This window comes from Erpetoichthys calabaricus, chromosome 10, assembly GCF_900747795.2.
Source record: "Erpetoichthys calabaricus chromosome 10, fErpCal1.3, whole genome shotgun sequence".
NCBI lineage: Eukaryota > Metazoa > Chordata > Cladistia > Polypteriformes > Polypteridae > Erpetoichthys > Erpetoichthys calabaricus.
The window spans coordinates 91,867,883-91,883,451 of record NC_041403.2 but is presented as its reverse complement, the minus strand read 5'-3'; the positions used below and the strand labels follow the sequence as shown (position 1 = coordinate 91,883,451).

Here is a 15,569-nt window from a genome sequence, read left to right as displayed (position 1 = left end):
TTTATTAATGTTGTTTAATTTCAGGGGCGGCACGGTGGCGCAGTGGTAGCGCTGCTGCCTCACAGTAAGGAGACCAGGGTTCGCTTCCCTGGTCCTCCCTGCATGGAGTTTGCATGTTCTCCCCGGGTCTGCGTGTGTTGCCTCTGAGTGTTTCCTCCAACAGTCCAAAGACATGCAGGTTAGGTGCATAGGTGATCCTAAATTGTCCCTAGTATGTGTGTGCCCTGCAGTGGGCTGGCACCCTGCCTGGGAATATGTTCCTGCCTTGCACCCTGTGTTGGCTGGGATTGGCTCCAGCAGACCCCCATGACCCTGTGTTAGGATATAGCAGGTTGGAAAATGACTGACTGACTGTTTAATTTCATTGTAAGGTGACCTTGAGTGTTAAGAAAGGCGCCTATTAAATAAAATGTATTATTATTATCATTACTGTAATCAGAGAAATAAAACATTTTTAAATGCTGCCATAAGCTGTCCAAATTTAATACATTTATTCTTGTGACATTTTTTAAATACATATAGACTGAAGAAGATTTGTTTGCTAGTAATCAAAGCTATTACATTAGGATATTATCAAAACTGACCATTACAAAAGGTTATTCATTTACTTTATAGGCTAAAACTAATTGGTTGTTAAAAGTATAGTACATTATAATGAAGTTGCTATGTAAAATATATAATGAATAATCCTACTGTGTGGTTTCTGTCAACTAAAACAATTTATAAATTGGCTGAAGATTTTTCTGAAGATAACACATAGACTCATGGGGGACTTACAATATAGTGGATTATTGATCTATTCAAAAAGGAACTGTGTTATATATTAAACCTTGGTTGAATTTAGTTATTATAAGTTAGGTTGATGGGATAGAGCTCAAAGTCTAAAGACATGTTACTAGCTAAATTAAAACAAATGTGTGATTGAGATGGACATGCCATTTCAATAAACTGTGGTGAATTAATTTGTTGTGAAGGAGGAAGCCGACATTCATATATATTAAGTACCTACAGCTTCAGATGATGGATAAACCATACGAACAGAATATCTGACTTTCTTAAGTCGTAATTAAAAAGAAGTTAATTCAACATAGAAATTATTAAAATACTGTATTAATATAACAGTAAAACATAAAGTAGATCATCAACTTATTTTAAAGAAAATCTTATTAGAGTCTGCCTTTCAAAGATCCAAGAGGACATTGGGAAGAAGATCTCTTAATCAATATATCAAAAAAGGAGTGGAAGGTAGCAAAGCAGAGAATTCACTCGAGTTCTATATGCGCAAAGCATAGAATTATTCAACTAAAAATTATATATCGAGCTCATCTGTCTCGCTTAAAACTGTCCAACATGTTTCCAGGGCAGGATCCAACCTGCGAACGCTGCAACCAAGCTCCTGCTCACTGGGTCACATGTTCTGGGCCTGCACCAAACTAACATCATTTTGGACAAAAATTTTTAAGTGCCTTTCAAACAGCCTTGGGGTCACAATCCCTCCTAACCCATTAACAGCTGTGTTCGGTGTTCTTCCAGATGGACTTGAATTGGAGAAGGACAAGCAAACGGTGATTGCATTCACTAAATTTTTGGCACGCAGACTTATTTTGTTAAATTGGAAGATTCCTAATTTTCCTCTGATAAGTCAGTGGGAAGCCGATGTTTTATATTATTTGAAATTGGAAAAAATCAAATTCTCAGTTAGAGGATCTGTACAAAATGTTTTCAAAACCTGGCAGGATTTAGGCGGCACGGTGGCGCAGTGGGTAGCACTGCTGCCTCGCAGTTGGGAGATCTGGGGACCTGGGTTCGATTCCCGGGTCCTCCCTGCGTGGAGTTTGCATGTTCTCCCCGTGTCTGCGTGGGTTTCCTCCGGGCGCTCTGGTTTCCTCCCACAGTCCAAAGACATGCAGGTTAGGTGGATTGGCGATTCTAAATTGGCCCTAGTGTGTGCTTGGTGTGTGGGTGTGTTTGTGTGTGTCCTGCGGTGGGTTGGCACCCTGCCCAGGATTGGTTCCTGCCTTGTGCCCTGTGTTGGCTGGGATTGGCTCCAGCAGACCCCCGTGACCCTGTGTTCGGATTCAGCGGGTTGGAAAATGGATGGATGGATGGATGGCAGGATTTAATCAATATTATTTTAGAATAAGAGAAATAACTATTACCGCATTTAATTCCCTTCTCCATCTCTTATTTACATATATATTTACTTCACCCTTTCTTTTGTTTAATGTTGCCTTATTAAAAAGCCCTAAGCAATTTTCCTTTAGCTAAGCTCTCCTTCTCAGGGGTGGGGTTTGATTTGTCTTCAATTTTGTTGGGTTATAAATTGATCTATTTGTATGGAATGATTACAATGAAAATTAATAAAATAAAAATATATAAAAAAAAAAAAAATTGTTGTAAATGTTTTGTGTTTTTAATTGTTTCCTCAGTTCAGGGTATCAATTACATAAGCTACTGGTTATGATTTTTGGGATTCGCTGAATCCAATTCTGGCACAAGTTTTTTTGTTTTTGTTTCATTTTACTCTCATTAAAAATTAAGCACATTGTTTTCTGAGACCATCTTGTTTTTGCAGGTGCCATCATTTTGTGGCACAGATGCTATAATATTATTAAGGGAAACAATTCAGATATGCATGCTCTTTGACATCATTACTGCAACTGCATGAAAAGGCCTCAGCCGTCCATTTCAAGGTCATCTGAGATTATGATAAATTCTTTAGAACTTTTGCTTTTGATTTTGTGGTTAAATACCTTTGACATTATGCGAGCAAGTTTAGGGTTTTATTTTTGGTTTTGAAAACAGATTTGTTTCACTTTTGTTTTGAGAACTTGGTCTACCTACTGACATAAATTTCTGTTCCTGGTACTTGTTTAAAATATCCTACCTGCTAAATTGCTTAGCAGAACAAGAACAAAAGTTTATCATTTAATTACATTACAGCAAAAACATTTAAAATATGTTCATTTAAAATGTGTTGCGATGAACTGAAGATATTTTACTTACAAATATAAAGCAACGTCAAAGAAAAAAAACTGCCACAGCAGTGAGAACTGCAAACCTAAAGTTAAAAATATGTTTTTTTCTGGCTCAATTTAAGTTGCACACTATAAATAAATGATAGGTCAAGATTAATATTGTTGTTGTTGTTAGTTCTTGCCTCTACTATAATCTTCTTCTGTTCCTGTATTGGATTTGTAGAGGGTATTCTTTTGTCTTTTTGTGGGAAGGTAGTACTCTGGGAGACGGACATCAAGAATGTGGTGATTGAAGGACCCATTCTCTAAGGAAACAAAATTAAGCCAAATCAGTTAAAAATGCAACTATGAGCATTTTACTTCCAACAACACTTAACAAAATAAGTCTTGTTAAAACTGAATTACTTCTTTTTGAAATGTGCAAAGCTGAGTTACATATGGAGATATTATAAACTGATGATTTTGAAATTATAATATTGCAAGTGAGACAGTAATAACTGGAATACAATTTCCTGCTAATTGATGTTATAACTGTCACAAATAACATCTTACTGTACATACCAGCAAAGACTGCATACATCTTTCAGTGTACCAGTAGCAATCATATTATATAATGAAGAGTAGTAACTATGTTTAAAAATTATAACAGAAAATATTATAATAGTAATGTTTTTATTTGTTTCACCTGTACACAAATAATGCAAGCATGACAAAGAAGTGTTCAAAATTGTAACAAACTATACTATTAAAATTTCAATGGCCTTAATCAAAAATAAGACAGGAAACTTTAAATATCGTAATATTCAAAAACATACTTAATCCAATGTGGTCCATGTTATGAAAAATAATTATAATTGAATATGATTACTAAAACATTAGCATCAGTTATTTTTTATAGTTTAATTCATACTTCTATCCTTCTATTTGATGTTTCACTTATACCCTAACCACTCTTACGCTGAGTCATAAACATCTTGCTATTGTATCTGTGCAGACATGCCTACAGTATTTCAAATCCAAACACCCTAACTTTAAGGGATTTATATTTCAGTCTATTTGAATTTTAAAAGGAGCATATAATTCTTTATGTCTTTTGAAAATTCAAGCCAGAATATGTACTTCCTATGATTACATAGGAACACTATTTCTGTAGTTAAAGAAATGTACTCCACACGCAGGCACACACATTGAGGAAGTACATGGTAGGGTCCAGCATGACCATGCAACACAAGCTTAGAAGTTACTTAAATTATAGATGTAGAAATGTTAAAATAATTAATTTCTTACACAATATGTGATTATTTTATGATAAATTTTTTCTTACTTTATGTGTGTTTACATATTTATTCAGCATTACTGTGTAAATGTGAACTGTATGTTCTGGAAGCGTGCTTAACTGATAAAAAAACAATTGTATAGCCACAGCATTCCAAGGATTGAAGCGTCAGTGTTGAATATACCATTATGAGGTTTAGTTTACAAACAAAATAATAAGTAAAAGTAAGAAAGAGATCAGTACAAGACATCACATCGCTGGGTTGGAATCCTGGAATACTTCATTGGAAACAGATGTCTAAGAAGATAAAGATTTTGATTTCACAGCTGCAACATTCCACTAGAAAAACTGTACTTAATGGTGAATTAAGGGGTTATTTTTTACGGTGTTGGATCTGTCTTTAAGAATTAGACCCTCTCTGCTTCTAGATTACAAGCCTTCTTTAACCCGTTCCATTATAGCCTTCATTTATCTTATGTACTGTCAACTTTGGATTACATTGTAAAAGATTTGCTTTAATCACTTTTCAGTTAGTTCAAAAATAAAGACTTTTTTCACAAATACATGCATTTGAGTTTAGCAGGACTGATTATTATCATGACCAGGGGTCTCCACCCCCTGCTTGCTTCACTTGCCCCCATTAGAGAAAGCTATTGCAGTTAAAGAGATGGTACAGTACATACAAGAGTATGCGGGAGGAAGACGGTTTGATCCTTAGTTAATATAGATAGAAAATCAGTTACTTTAGTGTTTCACTACAACTGTCTATTTTGAATACCAATGAATAATAAAACATACTAAAAAGTAAATAGAAAATTAAATTACATTAACGCCTCTTTAAAAACAATATTATGAATTACTTTATCCTCTAACTTAACATTCTATAAACATAGCTTTTTTGCATTTCTGTTCACATATTGTTCAGGATATTTTTCTCATTTTCATTTATTTTATGATTGTTTTGATTTTTATTATATGTAGCTATTTTTTTCTTTTTTTTGCGATGTTCATTATTGGCTCTTTCCACTCTTTTTTATCGCAATTTAAAATTCAACATTCTTGAATAGATAATTTGCTTTTCTGCCTTGTCATTACAACCAACTGTGTTGAAGAGTGAGTTACCAATGAGAGTGTCATGGTGTGAGAGAGAGGATGTGCGCAGTAGGTGTAATGATTGGGCGAGAGGTATGGAGGGGAGTGGTCAAGGCTGAATGACGGTGACACAACGAGAAACTTTTTTAACATAAGAGATAGTTTATTTTTAGGCATTTTGACATTCATTGCAACTATCTCATGCTGTTTGGGTAAGAATCCTAATATGATACTGTTTCAGCTGATGCTATGGGCACACTCTGGGTATTGTCTTGCACATGAAAATGGATTCCCGGGGGTATGAAGTGATGAATTTGGTTTAACCTGAAAATAATTCTGATAGTGGAAGTGAAGTGGATCCTTTGAAACTCAAAATCTGAAATGTTTAAACTGGATGCATGCTCACATAAAGTGGTTACTTCTGGTTTTGAATCTCCCTTTCATTTCTTACATCAGGATTGTGCAGTCACCTTCTCATATAAGCACATCTTTGTATCAGATAAATTTAACAAAGATCACCTTCATCAGTGAGACCATCACTCAAATACAGCATAAATACATACAGACATCAAAAAAGGAGCAAATTTTATTTTTAGGATTATTTTTGAATGTCAATTTTACCTGCATTCTCTTTTGGTCTCAGACCCTCTGCGCCCTTAGGCTCAAAGCCTCCATTTGCCCATTCCAGCAAAGGTTTCATTTCATCTTCTGAACTATTCATTTCAGAGGAGCCAAAGATTTTTCCAGCCCTTCTACTCGCCATCTGTACAGATAAATGACTGGTCAAAAAAAGAACAAAACACCCAGAGAAATCTTTGAATATTTACATACACCTGTATGTCAATCTATGCTAATCGTATTCTGTAAAACGTACATACATAGCTAAAGGTTCTCTTTTTTATCTTTAATATATTGATAAATTAGGCTACCGTATTTTTCGCACCATAAGACGCACTTTTTTTTCCCCAAAAGAAGGTTGGAAATGTCTGTGCGTCTTATGGTGCGAATATTGCATCACAGACCATGATGTGTAATACCTGACAAAAGTCGACATCCAGGGCTAGAGGGCGACAAAACTCACTGTTACGTTACAGGCATTCCCTCTGTGCTTGGAGGAATGTTAGACTCATTGACTCGGCATCTAATCCTTGCGTGTGCGTGAGTTGCGAAATCTAAACAAATATAAACAAAGGCAAGATAGCGTCTACATCTCATGAGGGAGCGAAGCGCATTATCACTGAGTTGGACTCTGGACTCGATAGATTACCAGCCGCTGGACTACTTCAGGCTGTTCTTTCCTGAAGCTGCCTTTCAGCTACTGTCAGACGAGACAAACAGGTATGCGGAGCAATTTTTTGAATCGAGGGCTGTGCTTGCACCGCATTCTCATTTTTCAAACTGGAAACCCACAACAAAACACAAGATGAAGGGCTTTGTGGCATTACAAATATAGATGGGACTAGACTGGCGATATAACTTCAGGGAGCATTGGTCCAAATGTGCTTTGTCCCCTGGTGGCTTTGGACAGGTTATGTCGCGTGATGATAGGTACGTGATGCTGCAAAGTGATTGTGAGCAATTGAGCTTAATAAATTCTGACACTAGCGATGAGGAGTTCTTGGGGTTTCCATAAAACTAGAAGAATGCTTGAACCTTAAAGTCTCTCCTTATTTGTTAATGACAGTGATGATGTTTTTTTAATACCACTGTTGAATTTACATGGTTGAAATATTATTCTGCTATATTTTATTAAACATATTAGTGCACCATTTGGTTCAGAATATTTTTTTTCTTGTTTTCCTCCTCTAAACCTAGGTGCGTCTAATGGTCAGGTGCATCTTATGGTGCAAAAAATACGGTATTTTATTATAACAATTCATCTAACATTCACTGATACACTTGCTTTTGTTAATTTCTTTGGCCACTTGGGTCAATGTGTATGCTCATTCTGAAGGTTTCCACATCAGAGAATTCATTTTTGATATGTTTATCTTGTTCCATTTAAAGGTTGTTTATTCTTCCTGTTATTCCTCAGTACCACTTTGTTTATCTCACGAGCACAGACATTTTCAGGCAATTGTTTGCTTTGTTTCCATGACAATATTTTACAAAATTCCCTGGGGCTACACAACATGTGATTCAATCTATGCATCTATATAAAGATGGCCTATTCAAATGGCAGCCACATGCAGCTTAGAGGCAACCTCTGAGTGGCCTAGCCCATGGTCCCACCAGAAATGCAGAGAAAAAACGATAAAAATACATTTCGCGAGCATTCATTAATTCCTACATAAATTACTACAGTACTACAGACCATGAATGCAACACTCCGCAAAGCGCAGCAACATTCAACCCACAATGTAACACATTGTTGTATATCTAGAAGTTGTTGTAGTAGTCTGTGTTATAGTGGTTTTTTTTTTTTTTTTGATGGTACAGGCCGGTATGTTGTAACAGCACCTCGGCCATGACAGCTGGTCATGACATCAACTACATATTATTACTGATATATGGCTGTTACGAAGATGGCGATCAGCCATTGACACTCAAAGCAAAGAACAAATAAGAAAGACAGCATTTGATTAAAACATGCAAAAAGTTTGGAATTTTCATTAAACTCAATCAAATTAAGCACTGATTGCTTTGCAGGACTTCATAGCAATTTTTTTTTATAATGTAGAGTTTTTTATTAACCTACAGTTAATATTCTACGATTTCAGAAATTCTGTGCTTGTAATTTTAAACTATCAAGCACAATACTATGCAGTATATTACACTTACGCAGATGGCTAATACTATCGCAGCTGCCTCACAATAAGGAGATCGTGGGTCTGTTTCCCAGACCTTCCCTGCATGGACTTTGCAAAGTGCTTTGAGTAGTGAGTAAACTGCTATACTGTATAGGGGTAAAGAATCACTATTATTATTACTATTATTATTATTGTACTTGATGATTTGTTAATTTCAATTTTTAAATGTTATGCTTTTTCACCAAATAAACAAAACATGTAGCACTAAGACTCTCATCCTCTATATATTTTCAAAGTACCTCAACTCAAACTTGATCCAAATGCAACGTATGCATACCTCTACCTTTTTGTTTACAAAAAAGGCACTGTTTACAACATGAAATGAACCTATGTTCCCTCACTGTGCAGTAGACATTGTATTCATGTCTGTTATTTACTATTATCACTTGTTATGGGTTTGTGCACGGATAGCTTTCATAGCATTAATAGTTCTTTGTTATTCTATTAAATGCACTTAGTGATGTGCCAGTGTCATATATGATCAAAATATTTATTTTATTTCAAAAGGGAAACAAATGTTAATGCTAATAACATGCACTATATTGTTTTTATGCACATTGAGATGTACCTAGGTCAGATATGACCAAAATGTTTATTTTTATATTTCAAAAATAGAAAAAAAGTAGTACTGCTATCTCATTCTGTTCAGTTATAGCTTTTTTCTTTTTCCATGCACTTTTTGATGTGACTGTGTTAGATGTGACCAAATTTAAAAGGGAAACAATGAATAAGCATTACTTAATTTTCATTACATTCATTTGTGTTGGTTTAAAATTTGTTATTACTGACTGCTTACCAGCCGCTGAAAATGTCTGGCCCAGTTAAATTTCTTGGTTTGAAAATCTGGCCCAACTGAATTTGTAATTGAATAATCCTGGTATAAAGGTTAGCTTGTGGCATTCTTACCATCTGAGATCCTGGATAAAACACAAATTATTGGCAATCTTTTCTTTGATACATTTCTGGTCATAGACTTTACTTTCAGAATTTTTTACTATGATATTTGATTTGTCCCTTGGTTAGGTAAAAAATAGGCCTGTTTTCCTGGTTATCCATTATGATAGGCTTCTATTTACTGTATATCTCTTCACTTTGGTCCTTAACTAAAACATTCTGCCACTTCAAGACAGAGCAGCACCAACTGCTGAATTTCCTTTACAAACTCATTTTTACAGTCACTTTGCTTTTTATTTATATCTTTTATTGTATGTGGCCATGTTTACTTACAGCCAATGGGAGAAGACAGTGATTGAAAGGAGTTTTTTTTTTTTAGTAAACTCAAATGTAATATATTTTTGACTTGATGTTTTTCCTCATTAGCTGTCTTCATATACTCAAGCAAGCTGTCTAAAATATTGTTAAATGTTGTTAATGATTTTCAGAAACTACTAAGTATGTAACTTACTATGTGCAACAATGTACTAAATATAACAAAAAGGTGCAACTGCAAATGATCTGTTAACAAAAACAACACAGAAGTACATAACTTTGGAAAATTAAATTATTTCTATATGACATAGTAGTACATACTGATTAATGTATATTCCAAATAGCAAATTGTGCATGTTTACTTTGTAAATTATTTATCTAATTACAATTCGATTAAATGATGCCAGAAATTGTCTGAATTTCCAGACTGCAGCATGCAGAAATAATCTTATGCAATAAGGATCAACTGAATAATAATCTTATTTTGTGTAAAATGCCCTATATTAAGAATGCTTTTGTTTAATTTTTTTAATACATAAAATAATATACATATGCAAAAAATATTTCAATAAACACAGCTATATAACCTAGTAGAAAAAGATACTAGATACTAAAAGAACTGCTAGCTCACTAAATTAACTTCAGCATAGCTCTACTAGTGTCAAACAGCAGAACATTCATTGCTGTAACTTAATTTCTACTAGTCATGTTAGGTTTTGAGCCAGTATTCACTGTTTAGGCTTAACATAAAATGAAGACTGACTTTATGTTATTTTCATTAACAATACAGTAACAAAATCTGCTTTCAGTGAAAACTGGTATATCTGTTTAGTAGTAGAAGGTAGTAAGCAAACACACAAAAAATTATTTATTTTCTGACTAACCTGTTTCAATACTGTGTCACCAGTATCAAAATATATTCAAGCAGTTTCAGGCGCAAAGCACAAAACCTTAGTGAAATGGATAAAAGTCCACTGCACGGCATAGTCATCATACATCCACATTTACTATAAAATTGGATAGGAACCCAATATTCTAAAGTTGTGATGCATTGCTAACCACTGAACCATTGTGATGACAAAAAATAATACAATAACTATAAAGCCTATCTCCTAGACCTACTGTTGGATTTGTAATGTGTGGACAAAAATATCAGGTAAGAAAAAAATCATTGTTTTGCCATTTCAGTTTAAAACATACTAAACGTTTATGGTAATCTGACACAAAAAATAACTATACAGAACTTGCTATAGAAATCAGAAGTAGTGATGTCATTTTCTTCTTGTTACCATAATCCCTGTAAAATACAACTTTTACCTCCAAAGCCTGAAACACAGCTCTCTTATATGAGGCCATCTTGCTGTAAGATGTGAGGCTATAATACTTCGGAAAGGCAATAAAGGAGTCAAGCTTGTCTGCAGAAACCTGAAATAGAGAAAAATGGTAGTAGATATAACAATATATATTAAAACCATACTATGCTCTGACATCTCTTGTATAAAAAATGTAAAAATCTTACTGTACAGAGTGTTTAACAAGTGTTTAAATTATTATGAACAAACTTAATTTCTAACCATTACCAAATGTACTGTATTTGTGATGTATTAGGAAAAGCAGGGTTGGGGGATTAAGCATAATTTAATAGTCAGAAAATCGCTTCATCCAATGTAGGGTCGAAGATTAGAATCAAGGCCCCAGGCCAGGTTAAATTGAACAATGTATTCAAGGACTCTGGGGGAGAACTGAAAGTAGTGTGTTCAAAATGGAATCTAGGAATTACTTCCTCCAAGAAAGTAAGAAGAATCTTTTATAATACTTAGAAGATTTTAAAAACTAACCTGGATGAGATTTTAGGTCAACATACTGGTAACCAAACAAGTTCAAAAGGTCTCTTGTTCGTAAAATTTCTTATTTTTTTATGTTCTGTCTGCACATTGAAATAATGTTGTTTACGGTTGCTTTGCTTGTTGCCAGTCACATGAAGTTGAGATCATGTAATCTTTTTATCACAGTCCACCTATATAAGATGATGGCACTCAGCAGCATGTACCCAAGTGTGGACTGAAGGTAAAAGAAGAAATATCAATTACTAGTGTGAGTTAAAGGCAAGAAACACAAGTTAGTTTTAGGAATTTTGCTTTGTTTTCCTTATTTTCAACTTTGGTTTAGTGATTATTTTTGATTTGCTGTGTTTATTAACACAGTTTTCACAAATCCTTTAGTTTTGATAGGCAAGTAATTCAGCTACTCTGCTGTCACTCCTTTCTGCATTATCCATATTTTTGATCTGTATTACTTAAGAGAAATGTTTCTTTCTCTTATTTTCTGGTCCTGGTGTTTATTAATCCTGACTGTCATCTTACTGGGGCAGTAAAGTTGTTTTCTTAGGTGTACTGCATTAGGAAACTTGTGTAGCGCTGGTTTCTGCCTTGTACTGGATGCCACTTAGTCTTTGGCTTCCCATGACCTTCCACTGGATTAATATGTAGAAATGGGAGGATAGATGGATGAAGGAATGCATAATATATAAAATTTTCCTATAGTTAAGCAGGTTTTTAAGCTAGATTATTCGGTACTACTCTATTATTAAATTAATAATTAAATCAGTCCAGATTACACCATGGAAGAGTAAATTCATATTTCATCAAATTAAATTTCATTGACTTAGTGTTATATTTTACTTTAGTGCCACAACCATCAAACCCATTTGTAAAATATAACGCTGATCCCAAATTTCATAAAGACAGTAAACTTATTCTGCATGTCTTTTAAAAGACAGGTTTCAAAGCAGTAGGAAATCCCTATGTCTTCCTGCTTAGATTTGCCATGTTTAAACGGCCATGACAAATCAAACAAAGTAGACCTAGTTTTGTAGGAATAAATATATAAAACACATATATAATGTCATACAATACAAAAGTAAAAATGCATTAAAAACAAAAGATTACATTTTGTGATATTGTTCCATTCAACATAGTAAACAATAATGATGTTAATATTTTTCAAATACTTACTTATATTAAATGCCTTAAATTGTTAGATTACAATAAATTATAGGATCTTTAAGCTAAGTAAATATCAAAATATATGAGACACTTAATACAAAAAATAGGAATTTCAAATCAATTGAAAGCATTTGAAAACTTACTTCAGAGAATTTGCCATCTCCAAACCACTGTAACCACCGCATTCCAGGTGATGCCTGCCTTTTCCCAGTAGCATGCCAGGATACCACCATTCCAGGCCACCAGGAGAAGCCCTTTATTTTACCCCACACCAGCTCACCTATTCCAAAACCTTTATTATCCTAGAAGGAAATAAAAAAACTGAGGAATATGGCATTGTTCAAACTTAAAGAGGTCCATTCAAATGAGCAGTTTTTAAAGCTTTTCCAATTTTTCAACATTGTATGAAAATTTTAACAGCTGGATAATTTTTCAGTGTGCAGTAAAAATAAATGGACAATATTTGTATTATTGTGAATTTATGTAGATTGTCTTTGTGATTAGATTAAAGTCACTTTTAGTTACAAAACCTGCTCATAGGTGTGTTATTATGTCCATCACAACAGAAACAGTTCAGTTTTCAGTTACAAGCCTAAGATGAATGTCCATTTGGTGCGTTCATGTCTGAAGAAGTTTCTGTAAAGATGTCAGCCAAGCTATGGTTTATATCTTTGTTATCAGATGAAGTACAGGGCTCAACAAGTGTTGATATAAACAGCAGTTTACCCATTTTCTTAGCAATGCAGACTGGGGGTACAGCTAGACTTCTACATTCCAGTTAAATCTGTTGTCTTAACAGGCCTTGTGTGCCACTAAAGGTCTAGCACAGTGGTTCCCAACCTTTTTTTGGCCATGCCCCACCTAGGCCTCTCTAAAATCATGATGTCCTCCACTATAACATATACCTTATTCTTATTATTACCTATTCAAAAAGTGAACACCTACTCATGTGGAGGAAGCCCATAATGTCATTAATTTGTTTTCAAAGAACATGGAAACAAAAGAGGGAAAGGATAGTTGAAGTACTGACAAAGAAATCACTAAGAAATTGTTAAAAAAATATATAATATGAAGTAATATGAAAATATGGCAAATACAGTTTTGAAAACATATAATAAGAGACATGATATTCATAAATATAAAATAACTTTAATGACAACTTTTTCTGTAATATTTTGGTCATTTTGTATTTTTGTTATATTGCAAAATTTTATAATCATTGTTAAAATTCATATTATTTTAATGGTAGAAACGATTTCTAAGTAGAAAAACCCTTAATCTTAAATTAAAGGGTTGTTCACCATCCCTTTTATGTTTATATAAATATATAAATGCCTCTGTAAAAAATAAAATAAAAATTATTTATTTTGTTCTATCATATTTAACAGTGAATTTCAGTTTTTTCATTTTATAAATTGTTTAACATACCTACATTCTCGAATTGTCCCCCTAAAAAATCAAATTGCCCCCCAAGTAGGGCATGTGCCCCACATTGGGAATCACCTTTCTAGCAGAATGGGCAATGCCCAATGTATCCTACAGTGGCCAGAATGATGGAAAATAGAGAAAAAGGTGGCATGTAAGAAATATTTTATAGTTACTTGATTTTTCACTCTTTCACTGGATTTAAAGGATATTCCATAACAGATGCCACCATGTCTTACAATTTACATACTCTTTTATCCAGAGTTATTCCTCTGAATTTTCACTTTGGTAAGTTAAATTATTTATTCTACTTGTGTTTCAAAGACGTGTAAGTCTTGCAAGAAGAAAAATGAGTGGAATAAGTGAGTCAAACGATGCCAAATTATCCACCAATCTATCAATTTACACTAACTTGCTTAATCTATCTATTCAGTATCAGAACAAGACAGCAAGGAACAGTGGGAAGCATCCTCATACTCACTTAAACTAGATCAGTTTGAAGCCACCAGTTAACCTAATATGCATATCTTTGATATCTTAGACAAAACATGAATACTGAAAAAAACCTCATGTAGACATTGTTAAAATATGCAAATTTCAACAGGTATTAAATATGCCTCTCTTTGATACTGTGCTGTTCTGGAGCTGAAATGCAGGCCCCAACATGAAGAAACATCAGACTACAAATTTTTAGAAGTTCATCTTTTGAATTCAAGCAAGGGCATGGTTTAGATTTTCACACAACTGGCCATTATTTGTACTTACAAGAAAATATTACTGTATGTGTAAGACAGATGTTCTGTCTAACTTTGGAAACACAAGCAAAGAAACAAAAAAGATATTGTATTGCAGTCATTAGCACTGCTGTCTTAGAACTGCATGAGAATGAGTTTGAATTCTGGATGAGTAACTAACTATGTGGAGTTTGTATTGGCTTTTCTCTCATAGTTGTTTGTGTCTAAGGTTAAATTGATGACTTTAAACTGACCCTCATATAAAGTATATGGGTATGTGTATGCCCTGTATTGTGTCTGATTTTAAAAGCATGACTTTAGTCCCTTCATCCTCGACACTAAGTAAATTTATGTAGGTTTGAAAATGTACATGTGTACAATGTGTATATTAAAAAAAGAAGCAATAAGTTAAATGAATGCACTTTCTAAAAATGTGCTTTTCATTACTAATTTGTGACTGGCTTCATTAACATCTTTAGTTTGAACCATACTACCTTTCAAATTACACTTAATTTTAGTGAACTCAGTGGATTTTATGAAAAATGTACCAAATACTTCATACTATAAACTTTGTAGTCACTGATAAAAAATTGGATAATGACATCAAACAACAAAAAATATATCAGTTACTTCTTTTAAAATTCACTCAGTATGAAAAAGGTTAAATTCACCTTGTATTCCAAGGAGTTTACTGTCTCTGCAAAGCCATTATTTGCTTCCTGAGACAATGATGTTGAATTGCTCTGGGCAGAGTCTTTTGAGTCCTGTTCTAGAAGGTCTAATTTGGGAGTTTCTGGAAGATTACGTTTTAATTGGGTAGGAATTTTTCCACTCTGATTCTGTACAAAAAATATATAAACATTATATTCTCAGAAGCAGTGACATGTCATCCACATAAACATAAAAAAAAAACCAATGAGCATTATCAAACATCACAAACATTGCAGATTTTTTTAAATCTGAAAAATTGCACTATCAACAACATAATTAATTTTGTTACCTCCGTCTATGTGTTTTAACATCTGTTTGTGCATTACTTG

General features: G+C 33.8%; 1 protein-coding gene across 1 annotated transcript in view; it reads right to left on the bottom strand.

Annotated features, from left to right (window-relative positions):
* The window catches only part of dnmt3bb.1 (DNA (cytosine-5-)-methyltransferase 3 beta, duplicate b.1), a 191,566-nt gene that overhangs the window by 48,012 nt on the left and 127,985 nt on the right, over positions 1-15,569 (bottom strand). The window contains exons 6-10 of the mRNA XM_051933299.1: positions 15,201-15,368; positions 12,514-12,672; positions 10,683-10,790; positions 5,968-6,109; positions 3,161-3,283 (exon numbers count right to left, since the gene is read on the bottom strand). Of these exons, the coding sequence (XP_051789259.1) occupies positions 3,161-3,283; positions 5,968-6,109; positions 10,683-10,790; positions 12,514-12,672; positions 15,201-15,368 (700 nt within the window). The remainder of the gene's footprint in view (positions 1-3,160; positions 3,284-5,967; positions 6,110-10,682; positions 10,791-12,513; positions 12,673-15,200; positions 15,369-15,569) is intronic.